Source organism: Rattus norvegicus, chromosome 14, assembly GCF_021556685.1.
Source record: "Rattus norvegicus strain SHRSP/BbbUtx chromosome 14, alternate assembly SHRSP_T2T, whole genome shotgun sequence".
Taxonomy (NCBI): Eukaryota; Metazoa; Chordata; class Mammalia; order Rodentia; family Muridae; genus Rattus; species Rattus norvegicus.
In genome coordinates, this window is record NC_141547.1 from 12,403,391 (window position 1) to 12,417,753 (window position 14,363).

General features: G+C 43.0%; 1 protein-coding gene and 1 non-coding gene across 8 annotated transcripts in view; both read right to left on the reverse strand.

Moving 5' to 3' along the window:
- Positions 1–14,363, reverse strand: part of Bmp2k (BMP-2 inducible kinase) — a 153,388-nt gene that overhangs the window by 16,838 nt on the left and 122,187 nt on the right. For 2 of the 7 annotated variants that reach the window (XM_087584035.1, XM_087584034.1), the window contains exon 17: positions 2,915–3,468. The exons of 4 other annotated variants lie outside the window; for them this stretch is intronic. In XM_087584035.1, coding sequence (XP_087440161.1) covers positions 3,416–3,468 — 53 coding nt within the window. In that variant the 3' untranslated portion in view covers positions 2,915–3,415. Of the gene's footprint in view, positions 1–2,914; positions 3,541–14,363 lie in introns of those variants that run through there. One more of the 7 variants, XM_087584032.1, reaches the window with a different exon arrangement.
- On the reverse strand, positions 13,140–13,246 carry LOC120096760 (U6 spliceosomal RNA). The gene has a single exon (XR_015637826.1). It is a non-coding gene; the product is annotated as a U6 spliceosomal RNA (small nuclear RNA).

The following is a 14,363-nucleotide window of genomic DNA, read 5'->3' on the forward strand; positions in this document are numbered from 1 at the left end:
TGCAGGATCAACGTCTTGATGTATCCTACAAGTATCAGTTTTAAAAAGTGCATAAAGTCAAGTAACATATTAACCGAGACTGTCCACTGACCGATTTAAGGCAACTTGGCATAAAGTTGTAAATGAAAAATATATCTTTAGTATGTTTGCATCTTATCTTTACACATAGGAAAATACTATATATATATATATATATATAGCATATATATACATATGTATATATATATACAAATATATAGTTTGTATATGAGAGAAGGCTAAATTTATGGGAACTTTGGCCTTTATAAGCATAAATGCTCTGATTAGAAGGTGATGCAGGAGGATTACCGCGAGTTTAAGGCTAGCCTGGGTTGCAGAGTGAGACCTTGTCTTAAGAAGAAAGAGAAAGGGGAGTCTGCGGAAAGAAAGAAAATGAAATTTTTAAAGGAAAAATAAAGAAAAGGTAAAGTCTTCTAAGTGTTGAGTTTCTGCAATGGTAATATACTACTCTTATAAAGAAGCATATGTAACTAGCAAACGGCAAACCCATTGAAAGGAATCACTATAGTGTCCCAGAGAAACATAATGAACTAACGGTGAGAAAACTTGGGTTCAAAAAAAGAAAGTCAGTGGTCCCACTTACTAGCCATGAAATAGGTCTCCATTAATAAAGGTAGTGGTGTTGGTGTTGGCTGCTGTGATGGAAACGAGGCTCAATGAACTGATTCCAAAGCCGCTTCATATCTGGACGCCTCTTCTGCAAACACCTGACGTACATTTTGTGTACCAACATTGCCCTCTACCCATCACAGGATGCATTACAATCTCCTAAGAAGGTTTTGCTACTCTTTTTGCTGTTTTTCAATGACTCTGGCTACAGGACCACTCCCTAGACCTAAATACCCCAGGTACCTATTTTTGCATCTTCCTCTAAGTAGCTGCCGCACCCAGGACAAATCCCATAACTCTATTTTAAGAACGTTTTACACACGTATACGAAAGTGAGGCTACCTTCTTGATGAACAGGAAGTAACACTGGCTAATGATCCACGGGCAGCTTTTTGACTTTTATTTCAGTAGCCATTCTTTTTTTTTTTTTTTTTTTTTGGTTCTTTTTTTTTTCGGAGCTGGGGACCGAACCCAGGACCTTGCGCTTCCTAGGTAAGCGCTCTACCACTGAGCTAAATCCCCAGCCCCTTCAGTAGCCATTCTTATGTGGCAGGTGCTATACTAAGAGCTGGGATGTAGCTATGAAAGAAAGAAAGAAAGAAAGAAAGAAAGAAAGAAAGAAAGAAAGAAAGAAAGAGAGAGAGAGAGAGAGAGAGAGAGAGAGAGAGAGAGAGAGAGAGACCGCCCACCCTTCCAGTTAGTGTGCATTCCAGTAAGGAAACAGAAACAGAGTTTGAGCATTTGCGTTCGTGGGTTTGTTCACGTTTACAGACCAGAAGTATTTTCCCCAAGGAGCTCTCACTATAACTTGCCCTATCTTTTTGGACAGCAAGAGAGGTAGGAGCTGGGTTTCTTCATCCTTAATAGTTCTATGCACGTGCATTGGGGATTTATCAACTCTTATCGTGGAGCTTCCTAAACAGGCTTCTAAACAGGAGGAAAACGAATCCCAGGATGACCGGAAGTAGCATGTTGCTATGTTGACTGAGTACTAGTGCTCCGTGTTGACTGACTAATTGCTTCCTCCTGGGGGATTTTAAGAGCTCTTTCTCAAGGAAGGAATTCTGCCTTTGGTGGAATTTCAAGATCAGGTCTTTAAAGATCATTCCTTGCAAAGGAAGAAATGGAAACAGAGCCTGCCCCACATGTGGCCCATACATATACAGCCACCAAACTAGATAAGATGGGTGAAGCAAAGAAGTGCAGGCTGACAGGAACCGGATGTAGATCTCTCCTGAGAGACACACCCAGAATACAGCAAATACATAGGCGAATGCCAGCAGCAAACCACTGAACTGAGAAATGACCCCCGTTGAAGGAATCAGAGAAAGGACCGAAAGAGCTTGAAGGGGCTCGAGACCCCATATGAACAACAATGCCAAGCAACCAGAGCTTCCAGGGACTAAGCCACTACCTAAAGACTATACATGGACTGACCCTGGACTCCAACCTCATAGGTAGCAATGCATAGCCTAGTAAGGGCACCAGTGGAAGGGGAAGCCCTTGGTCCTGCCAAGACTGAACCCCCAGGGAACGTGATTGTTGGGGGGGGAGGGCAGTAATGGGGGGAGGATGGGGAGGGGAACACCTATAGAGAAGGGGAGGGGGAGGGGTTAGGGGGATGTTGGCCTGGAAACCAGGAAAGGGAATACCCAAGTTAATAAAGATGGAGGGGGGGAAAAAAGAAATGGAAGAAAAGAAGAATGGTCAGAAGAGAAAATGAACAGAAAAAGGAGAAAGGCATTCCGATGTTCTGACCGCCCCTCCCTCCGTCTGACCACCCTTCTGACCATTCCTCATTCGGTCTGACCATCCCACACCTTATCCAGGAAAACTAGGGAGAGAATTTAGGAAGCTAATAGTGTGGATGTTCTATTAAACACACTGAACTCTGGCCGTTCTCAGGTTATCTTAGGGACTAAAGTCCTTAGGGATGAATTTTAATTGGAAATCATGAAGACTGCGGAGCGGTAGTGATGAGTCCGCAGTTTAAGCACTGGCGATTCTTTCAGAGAACCCAGACTCACCCCCAGCACCAGTGCTTCACTCAGTTCATTATCTCGGTAACTCCAGTCACAGGACATCCCACGCCCTCTTCTGTTTCTGAGGACACTGCACAGGCTTGTTGCAGTCATACACATATTATTATACACATAATAATAATAATAATAATAATAATAATAATAATAATAATAATAATAAAAGAAAATAAACATTATGACAGGGAGTTACAAATATCACCAATGGAAAGAGAAAACAGGGCAGGCCAGGACTAATAGCAGATTTTATTTATTTATTTTTTTTAATCAGTGCTCCAAAACCTGTTAGTAGTCCCTGAGCCCACTGTATTTTGTTACTCTCAAGCTTTCTGGTTCTGTAGCTGAGAAGAAAGGTAGAATTAAGAATTTTCCTTCATTTTCTTAACAATAATCCTCATAGTTGACAAGCTAACGTTTAGCAGGCCACCCCCTGAAAAGTACCACCTCAACGTTGCAACTGATGAAAACAGGTAAACATCTCAGGTGACGGAGATGAGAGCCCCTATGTGTCAAATGGGTACCAAAAAGCAAACACAGAGCGCTGACTGGCTAGAGCGATACAGGAACTAAACAGGGCTCCGATATTCGTCCCGAAGGCGTGTCTTGCGATTACCATGCTTAGTACTGACAAAGTTGTTAGTTCTGGGCCCTTTGATACCTTCGCTTTATGTTTACATCCTTCACTTGCAGGATCCCGAAGGCCAGCACTTCTAGGACCAGCTATGGCTTCAGGGTAGCAGGATAAACCGTCTGAGACCCAGGTAGAAGTGAGGCCTGTGAACTGAGCCACCAAGCAAAACATAGTCATACTTCATCAGACGTCCGTCTGACCTTACAAGCTCAGACCCATTACCTGAAGAAGTCAAAAGTAAGGTAGAGGATGGCTCAAGATGAAGCACAGAGGGGCCATACCTTCTGCCTACCTAAGCTTCCGAAGTAACTTTTCCTTTGGACTCCCCAAGGAAAATGGAACCTAAATTTTGACTTTATAAAAAGTAAATCATGGGTTTCTATCTTTTTTATTAAGTATAATTTTCTAATGGTATGCCTAGCTTGCGTTTAGGATGTTTAACTCATATATTGATAATAAAATTGAGCTCCTTTCAAATAGCTTTCGCCAACCTTAAAACCTTTCATTTTTTTTTTCCCTGTCTCAGCGCAGACTGAAGCAGCAGGGAAAGGGGTAGGGGGCGGAGGGGCGGACCAAGGGTAACAATTCTGCGGGAGAAGAGTGCCATCTGCAGGAAGTCAGTGTAACTACAGATAAAATGCATAGGTGACTCCAAGAACTCTGAAGTGCGGTCCCACAGCAGAGACTGAAGGAAAGGCCATCCAGAGACTGCCCAACCTGGGAATCCATCCCTTATGCAGCCACCAAACCTAGTCACTATTGCTGATGCCAAGAAGGGCTTGCTGACAGGAGCCTGATACGGATGTCTCCTGAGAGGCTTTGCCAGAGCTGAGGATGCTTGCAGCTAAACATCAGACTGAGCACAGGGACCCCAGTGGAGGAGTTAGAGAAAGGACTGACTGGAGTTGAGGGGGTTTGCAACCCCATAGAACAATAATATCAACCTAGCAGACGACCCCGCCCCTCCCCAACCCTAGAGCTCCCAGGGACTAAACCACCAACCAAAGAGTACACATGGAGGGACCCATGGCTCCAGCCTCATATGTAACAGAGGATGACACTGTCTGGCATTAAAAACAGGAAAGACCCTTGGTCCTGTGAAGGCTCTTTTCCCCAGCGTAGGGGAATGCCATGGCGTTGAGGTGGGAGGGGGAGCATCCTCAAAGAAGCAGGAGGAGGGGGAAACCGCGAAAGGGGATAACACTTGAAATGTAAATACATAAAATACCCAATAAAACAAGTACCAACAGTAGTGTTTTCCTTCATATTACATTTCCTGACATGAAAACCAAAACAGCAAGACCTGAAAAGAGCTCCAGTTTCATAGGAACCCTTGAAGACACCCCAAAAAACTGTCATTATTTAATTTTTGAGTGTATCTGTGTGTGCGCGCGCCCGTGCGCTGTGCTTTTTTTTTTTTTTTTTTTTTTTTTTTTTTTTTTTTTGAGACAGGATGTTTCACTGGACTTGGAGCTCACTGAGTCAGCAAGGCCAGCTTGCCAGCAAGCTCCAGCAGAGAGCAGGATTACAGGCACACACCATCACGACCAGCTTTCCTAGAGTCCTTACCCAAGCCAGCACTTCACCGACTGAGCAATATCGTCATTAAAGACCTAGCAAAAGGAGCTCGCAGCCTTCCACCTCCGTGTACAGCTCCGGGATCTTCAGCAAAGCTAGGGGCTTACGTCTAGTTTGCAGAGTTCTGCTCTTCCTCATTTGGAAAAGACACCCGTCCCTCACTTGAGGGCACATAAGCTCTAGTTTGCTCCATAAGCATTTGTTGTGCACGGCTATTTTCCAGGGCTGTGTTCTTTAGCCTGTGTACAAAGTCTATCTCTGACTTTGAAGAGTTTTTAGTAGCTGATAAGACTCTGGGCATCCAGGCTTCGTTCGCTCACTATTTAACTTTCTGCCTCTTCTCCATTCATCCTTATAAATACCCTTAATGCTTTAAATTTTCCCCATCTCGTTCCCTAGAATATTCACCTCCCTGTGGCTTGTTTTCTCAGTGTCGGTCTGGGCAGGACTGATCTATTCCAAAAGCGCCGCTGCCTGGCAAGGTATTCTGGGAAAATGGTGTGGACCGCATTCTGCACGTGGGAGGGATGCGGCCCTAAGTTCTGCACAGACAACAGCCATCAAGCCATCGCTGCTCTGCTTCAGCCCTAAAAAACGCCATTTAGATCCAGGAGGACTGTTAAAGGCATTCTCACTTGTGAGAAGTGGCATGTGTCCGTTATTCTTGATCTTTGACTTTGACTGTTCTTTCATGTTGGAATTTGTTTAAGGATTTTGAGCGCTGTGGTTAGTGACCCTGTTTCTAATCAAATTTAAGTGCTAGAAATAATGACACAGCAAATCGATCAAATAAGAAACACAACTTTGCCCACTTACTAGAACCAAATAGCTGTGGATTTATACTCATCGCTAAGAAGTAAGAAGTTTCAACAAGTACAGGGAGTTGAAATGACTCCTTGTAGCCTATCAGATCAAAGTATAAGACAAAATCAGCAGTATGAAAACCTTAGAAAAAAGTCATTAAGTAACAAGCTGTTGGATGACAAGTGGGACATTGAAGAGGTCAAGGGTTGCTTTGGGCCACAGTGTTTATCCCACTATCAAACTAAGACAAACCCAGAAGACCTTTCAACAGTGAGGCAGTGGTCATCCATAACACACACACACACACACACACACACACCCGCACTCAGAAGACTCTGGCAAGGGCATCAGCACTTTGAGGACAGCCTGGGGTAGCCTACCACAGCACTCTAGCATGAGATAAAATGTAACAAAAAATGTGTGAGCCTAGCAGTACCTCTGCACAGCATTAGTATGTACAAGACACACCATATCAAAAGCTGGTCCATGAAGTGGCCAGGGGCAGGGATCTGTAATCCAGCACTCAGAAGGCTAAAGAAGGAAGTTTGTGAGTTTTGAGAGACCCTAAGTACCACAGCAATATCCCTGTCACAACTACCAAACAATAATCATAATTTTTAAAAGAAAATAATCAAAACTGTCACGGAGCCACTTACCATGGAATGGACTAATTTGGGAGCAACATCAAGCTAGAAACCAACTATCTTCCTTTCTTCTTTTATACATGTGTTCATACTGTGTGACTAGTTTATAAATTGGTATGAAGGGCAATTCTCTTGATTAGAAATTATTTCAGTATCAATACTCTGCATTACTCATATAGGCATGGCATTTGCCCATATAACTTGACCCTCAAAGTTGTACCCCATAAAGTATCCCCCTCCTCATCCTGTCATTCAGACACTTAAGCATACAGGATTAAGATGTGTATTGAAAACTATAAGAGAGAAACACCGAGTCACAGATCTAGCAGACCCATCAGAATAACAGCAGATTATTCAATCAAAACCTTAAAAGCAGGAGACCTGGACAGATGCATTTCAAGTTCCGAAAGACAACAGCTGCCAGCCCAGATTGGTATACCCAGTAAAGGTGTCTGTCATAATTGAAGGGGAAAAAAAATGAAACTTTCTGAAATAAAAATAAGTTAAAGGAATCTATGACCACTGAGCCAGCCCTGAAGGAATGGATCCTTCAGACTGAAGGAAAAAAATAAAACTGTGCATAACAAGGAAAAAAATCACTAAACATTCACAAAATAACAAGAACCAATGCACATATTTTCAGTAATGAAATTCGATATTGATGATATCAAATCTCCAGTGGGAAAACACACACTATTAAAAGCAGGGACCGTGTAATTGCTGCCTTCAAGAAGTACGCATCACTGCCACAGACAGATACAACCAGAGGATAACAGGATGGGAAAGTATATTCCAGGCGAACAGGCCCAAATCATGAAGGTGTCACTCTTCTCATATCTGACAACAAATAGACTTCAAACCAAAACTAATGAGAAAAGATAAAAGTAGTCACTTCATACAGATTAAGGAAGCAATCCGTCAAGAGGATGGCGCAATTCTAAGCTGCATGCTCTGAGCATGTCCAAAGACACAACTACTACCAGCCGGAAAGATCCAGATTAACTCTAGCACAGGAGAGCTGTGAGCCTTCAGTTCCCCACTCTCACCAACGGACATGTCTTTCCCGGTGGGGGGCTGTGGAGCGGGGGAGCCAAATGTGGCAATTAGATGACAACAGGTGGATTTTACAGACACCTAGAGAACATTCTGTGGAACCGCTGCAGAGTCCACAGTCCTCTCAGTGTCCTGTGGAACTGTCTCCAAAATAAATCAGGACACAAAGCAAGTCTCAACAAGGACAGGAGATTGAAATAACTGTCGGTATCCTATCTGATCACACTGGTATGAGACTAAAATAACCCAACAGTACGAAAACCTTGGAACATGCACAAAGTCGTGGAGATTAAGTAACACATTATTGAATGAAAAATGGATCCTTGAATAATTCAAGAATAAAAAAATCCAAGAAGAAAATGGAAACATAGAGCATATCAAAGTGTATGTGATTGAATCAAAACAGACCCCAGAAGGAAGTTCATATCTCTAAGTGGCTATATTAAGAAACCAAAATGATCTCAAAAAGATAACTTAAATTATGTACCTTAGGACCCAGAAGAACAAGCCAAGCTCTAACTCGGTACATAGGAAGAAGTCATCACAGTCAGGGAAGAAAAGGATGAATCGGAAGCAAAGAAAACAAGACAAGGAGTGAACAAGCTGTTGGTTCTTTAAAAAGGTGAGCCAGCCGAGTGTGATGGTCACACCTTTTGTTTCAGCACTTGGGAGGCAGGGATAAGTGAGTGTCTGTGAGTTCAAGGCCAGCCTGGTCTACACAGAGAGCTCCAGGACAGCCAGGGCTATGTAGAGATAGCCCCCAAAAAAACCGATGGAGTAGGGGAATGATAGACAAACACTTAGTGAAACTAACCAAAAGAGGGAGAGAGAGAGAGAGAAAGAGAGAGAGAGAGAGACAGAGAGAACCCAAAATGAAGAAATGGAAAGGTAGCCATTAAAATAGACGCCAGTGATATTCAGAAAATTATGTTTTACGTAAAAAACAAATATTCTAATGAACTGGAAAATTTTAGAGAATTAAATAGATTTCAAAGCACATATGACCTAAGAAAACTGAACCAAGGTTATACAATCAGTTTAAATAAATTTATACTGAACAGTGGATGGAAGCTATAATTTACACTTATCCCAACTATAAACAGTCTAGTCTCAGATGGATTCACTGGTGAATTTCCCCCCAAACCTTTAAAAACAGTTAACACTGAGGCTTCTCAAACTCCTCATAAATAGAAAAGAATGAAACTACACCAGCTCTTTTTACAAAGCTAAGTAATAATGATCCCAAAGCCAGCTAAAGACCCAATAAAAATTAAAATATCTGACCAGTTATTCTGGTCATTTAAATACAAAGATTCTCTACAAAATACCAAAATAGGGAAAATACCAAAAATGTTCACTATGATCAGGTTAGCTTATTCAGAGAGGTGAGATGTTTCAATATATACAAGTTAATGCATGTTATAAATGACATAAATGTTCCCAAGCACAGAGATCACATGGTCATCTCAATAAACAAAAATGGTTTTTGACAAAATCCAACATGCCACATATTAAAAACCCTGACAATTTTTTTTTGGTTCTTCCCCCCCTCCCCCGGAGCTGGGGACCGAACCCAGGGCCTTGCGCTTCCTAGGCAAGCGCTCTACCACTGAGCTAAATCCCCAACCCCTAGCCCTGACAATTTTTGAGTAGAAGGAACATTCCTTAACATAATAAAAGGCTGTATGTGAAAAACCTGCTTTCAATAGTATATAAAATAGAGAAAATCTCAAAGCATTTCCACTAAAATCTAAAGCAAGATGAGGTTGCTTACTTTCTTCAATACAGTACTTGAAGTCTTAGCTACCACAATAAGACATGAGAGAGAAAGGGATATAGATAAGAAAGGAAGAAGTCAAAGTATCTTTTTGTGGGTGATATGATTTTATACACAATCCATCACAAAACTCTTTGAACTGACAAACACTTTCAGCCAAACAGCAGAATACAAAATTAATAGGTAGAAACCATTACCCCTTCTACACACCAATGACAAACACACTCAATAAAAGAAAAAACCTGAAGGAGTGGAGGACTTTCACTTATAATTCCCTAAAGAAATACCTTGGAATACACCTGACCAAGGAAACAAAAGACTTCTATAACAAACTTTAAAACCTGAAGAAATAAATTGTGGAGGACTCTAGAAGACAGAAAGGCTTCCTAGGCTCATGGATTGGGGAAAAAAACATTACTGTGAAGATGATCATTCTATCCAAAGCAATGTACAGATTCAATACAGACCAAATCAAATATACACTGATATCCTTCACAGCAACAGGAATCTTAAAGTTTGCATGAAAGCACAAAAGGTCACAGGTAGTCAAAGCAACACTGAACAAAAGGAACACTTCTGGGAGTATCATCATTCCTATTTTCAAGTTATACTTCAGAGACAAAGTAATGCAGACGGCATAGTACTTGGCCAAAATTAGATAGACCAACAGAATAGAAGAGACTGAAATACAAGTCCATACAACACAAACACCTTGTGGTTGACAAAGACACAAAAAAATGCACATTGGAGAAAAACCAGCATCTTCAACAAGCAGTGCTGGAAAGGCTAGATATCTCTATGTAGAAGGATGAAACTAAGTCCTTATCTCTCGCCCTACACAAAACTCAATATAAAATGAACCCACAAATCGTAACATAAGACCTGAAGCTCAGAAGCAGAAGAAAGAAGTGGAGGGTACACTTTAAGATGGAGATACAGTTAAGAGCAGTCTGGCTAGGACCCCAATTGCTTAAGAAATAAGATGAATAATCGATCAATAAAATTTTATAAATTTACATTTTTTAGGCTCCATCCCTCTGTCTCAGCCACCAAACACTCAGAGGTACTCCCTGAAAACGTGCTGACCACATCACCCAGGGAACCAGTTCGGTGATCTTCACTCTCTCCAATGATATATCCCCCAATTATGTCCCCCAATTATAATAATTCAGACCTATAGTAGGCCACCTACTGGGGTCTCTTCTACCTCTCCGCCTCCATTCTCAGGGTACTATGCAAGGCAGACCATTATAGCAAGCACAGCTTTTTTCCCTCCTGTGAACTCTCTGACAATTACTTCACCAACAAATCCCCATTGTCAGTTTCCAATACCTCGGAACTCACAGGACATCTAGTGGCCAAAAAGCAGGCTCTCAGAAGCACTCCCTACTAGGCAGCCCGCAGCCATCACATGTTTCTAAGATCCAGAGAGGGCAACAGAAACCACTAAATAAAGACAAGGACAGATATCAACATCTGGAATTACAATTATCCCAAACCCAGATGTCTAGATGCCAGTGTCAAAACACAATCGACCAAAACACCCAAGACAGTGTGTCTCTATGAGACCCCAGCAGCCCTACCACTGTAGGCACTGAGAAATGCAATCACAGTTGAAGCACAAGAGGAGGCCTTCCAGATAGGTATTACTAATTAGGCAAAGCACATTAAAGAGGATATGAGCAAATCCATCAACGAAGTCTATGAAGACACAAACAACCCGTGGCATGAAATGAAGAAGACAGTACAACACGTGAAAATGGGATCAATAAAGGGAAAGAAAATTTCAGATAGAGAGATTGTGATGGTTTGCATATGCTTGGCCAGAGAGTGGCACTATTAGAAGGTGGGGCCTTGCTGGAGGAATTGTGTCGCTGTGGGGTGGGCTTGGAGACAGACCCTCCTCCTAGCTGCCTGAGGGTGCTCAGTCTGCTCCTGGCTTCCTTCGGATGAAGATGTAGAACTCTCAGCTCCTCTTGCACCATGCCTGCCTGGACGCTGCCCTGCTCCCGCCTTGATGATAATGGACTGACCCTCTGAACCTGTAAGCCAGCCCCGATTAAATGTTGTCCTTTATAAGGACTTACATTGGTCATGGGGTCTGTTCACAGCAATCAGACCCTAACTAAGACAGATACAACTGGAGAACATAGTGTGCATGGTAACCCAGAGCCATATATATATTGCATGCCCTCCCGATTTGAAATGTTTGTAAAGGACAGGAAGCTAAAAAGAGACCGTAGCATGGGTGAGGCGGTGCTTAAAGGGTGAGAGGACAGTAGAGCACATGTGATAAGAAGGTGGAAAGGGAAATACCAGGGGCTAAAGGGTTAAGCAGGACTAGGAATGGAGGCACAGGAAGGCAGAACATTCACCCTAGCTAAGGTGAAACACGCACGCACGAAAACAACCTACTTTGTAAGCTAATTTTAAAATGCAATTTCAAAAAAACGAATTCTAGCACAGGTGCCTTGCATGCATGGGTAGACAATGCTTCACTAGGAAGCCATGAGTTATTAAATGAAAATCCCAGTGTTAGGTGAACTTTACCTCCTTACACGATATTGGTCAGGGAGAGGCCTAGAGGCCTGTAAAATAACAGAGTATTGTCAGTGTTCTTCAATGTCCCCTCACTGGCTTGTGTGGTCTCAGTGTTCTTCAGTGTCCCTCACTGACCTCCGTGGTCTCAGTGTTCTTCAGTGTCCCCTCACTGACCTCCATGGTCTCAGTGTTCTTCAGTGTCCCCTCACTGACCTCCATGGTCTCAGTGTTCTTCTGTGTCCCCTCACTGACCTCCGTGGTCTCAGTGTTCTTCAGTGTCCCCTCACTGGCTTGCATGGTCTCAGTGTTCTTCAATGTCCCCTCACTGACCTCCATGGTCTCAGTGTTCTTCAGTGTCCCTCACTGACCTTCATGGTCTCAGTGTTCTTCAATGTCCCTCACTGACCTCCATGGTCTCAGTGTTCTTCAGTGTCCCTCACTGACCTCCGTGGTCTCAGTGTTCTTCAGTGTCCCTCACTGACCTCCATGGTCTCAGTGTTCTTCAGTGTCCCTCACTGGCCTGCATGGTCTCAGTGTTCTTCAGTGTCCCCTCACTGACCTCCATGGTCTCAGTGTTCTTCAGTGTCCCCTCACTGACCTCCATGGTCTCAGTGTTCTTCTGTGTCCCCTCACTGGCTTGTGTGGTCTCAGTGTTCTTCAGTGTCCCCTCACTGACCTCCATGGTCTCAGTGTTCTTCAGTGTCCCCTCACTGACCTCCATGGTCTCAGTGTTCTTCAGTGTCCCCTCACTGACCTCCATGGTCTCAGTGTTCTTCAGTGTCCCCTCACTGACCTCCATGGTCTCAGTGTTCTTCTGTGTCCCCTCACTGGCTTGTGTGGTCTCAGTGTTCTTCAGTGGCCTCTCAGTAAGGTGAAGAGACTCTGTTGCTGAAATCAGCACATTCTTTGTTTGTGGGTATAGCAGAATCGATCTGGAAATTACCTGATTATGTCCTCTCTGTTAGCATAGCTTACGTAGTGCAGAAGGCAGCTGGGAGGTAAAGCCATCAATGGAATTACCCAGTGATGAACCCTCCATGTCAGTACTGACCTTCATGCCCCCAACTATCCGAGTATTCCCGAAGCAATGCCACTCTTGCTTCTGTGGCATCATTGAATAGGTCTACTTTTTGTTATTTCTTATTTGCAGATCTTTACAGTAAATTCAGATGAAGATTATTGTTATATCCATATCCATATCCATATCCATATATATATATATACATGTATATATATAATAGATGGCTTTGTGGTATGACGTGTGTGAATGTACGTGTGTGTGTGCGCGTGTGTGTATGTGTGTGCTATAGATGTAATTTTTCACATGGTTAGTTCAAACATGTGTATATGTACGTGTGCATGCATGTGCACATGAAGGCCAGAGGTCAATGTTGGGGGCTTCCTAGATCTCTTGCCACCTTCTAAAAAAGATGGAATACTTCATGAATTTATATGTTACCCTTTCTCGGGGGCCGCGCTAATTTCCCCCGCATCGTTTGAATTTTAGTATGTGAGCTACAAACGTAAGCTCCAACTTAGCTTTTGAGACAAGGTCTCAACCGAACCCTAAGAACTTCAGCTGTAGCAGAGTGGGCGGCCAGTGTGCTCCAGGGACCAGCCTGCCTCTAATGCTCTGCACCCTCACAGATAGGGTTATAAAAGCATGCTACCCAACTCAGTTTTTAGGTGGGCGGGTGCCAAGGATCCGAACTCGGGTCCTCATGCTTTTACAGCAGGCACGTCGCAAAATCCCCCGGGATCCTTGTACACAGCCAATATCAGGCTTTTTAAAGATTTATACGTTAAATGGATGAACTAGAACTGAATGAGTGTAAGTTATTGAAACCGATCCAGAAGTCATATGACAGGAGACACCATGGGTCCACTACTGGAAATCAAAATCGATCTCATTTTTAGTTCTTCACTCTGGAGCTCCGTACATGGTTCCGTCAATAAGACGGTGTCGTGACGTCTCTCTACTTGTGGTTCAAATATTACACCACAGATTCTCTTCCTCTATGTCCAGGTCAAATTTCCAAGAAAGATTCCAGTTGGTCAAGTCAATTACCATTGCTCTGCTATAGATATTCGTGGCGGGACATTAAATGGGTTAGTTGATTTCCGGTGGGACAGCAATGAGCACAAGGTAGTATCGTGTGGTATCAGTAAGAATCCATGCACCACTTCCCTCTGTATGGCGTTTGTGAGAGAGGCCAGCAGGCATGCTCAAGCATGCTTCTCCTGGGGGTGAGAATTCCTGCACCTATAAGCTTTCAACAGAGATCAACCACTGGGCATACAGTAAGCTCTTGAATGTTATTTTTAATTCTGTCTTTTAAAAGTAAGTCTGGGGGTTTTTTTCCTTGTTTTGAAACTATAATATAATTACGTCATTTCTCCCTTCCTTTCCCTCCCTCCAAACCTTTCTCATCTATTCCTCCTTGATTTCTTTCAAATCTGCGTTCCCCTTTCTAATACTTGTTGTCAAATGCGTGCATGTACATACACATACATTCCTAAGTATAATTTGCTCAGTCTGTATAATGTCGCTTGCACGTATGTTTTAGGGCTCACCATTTGATATTGGCTAAACAGCTGGTGTGCTCTTCCCTGGGAAACACATCTCTCTCCCTCTATCAGCATTTTCT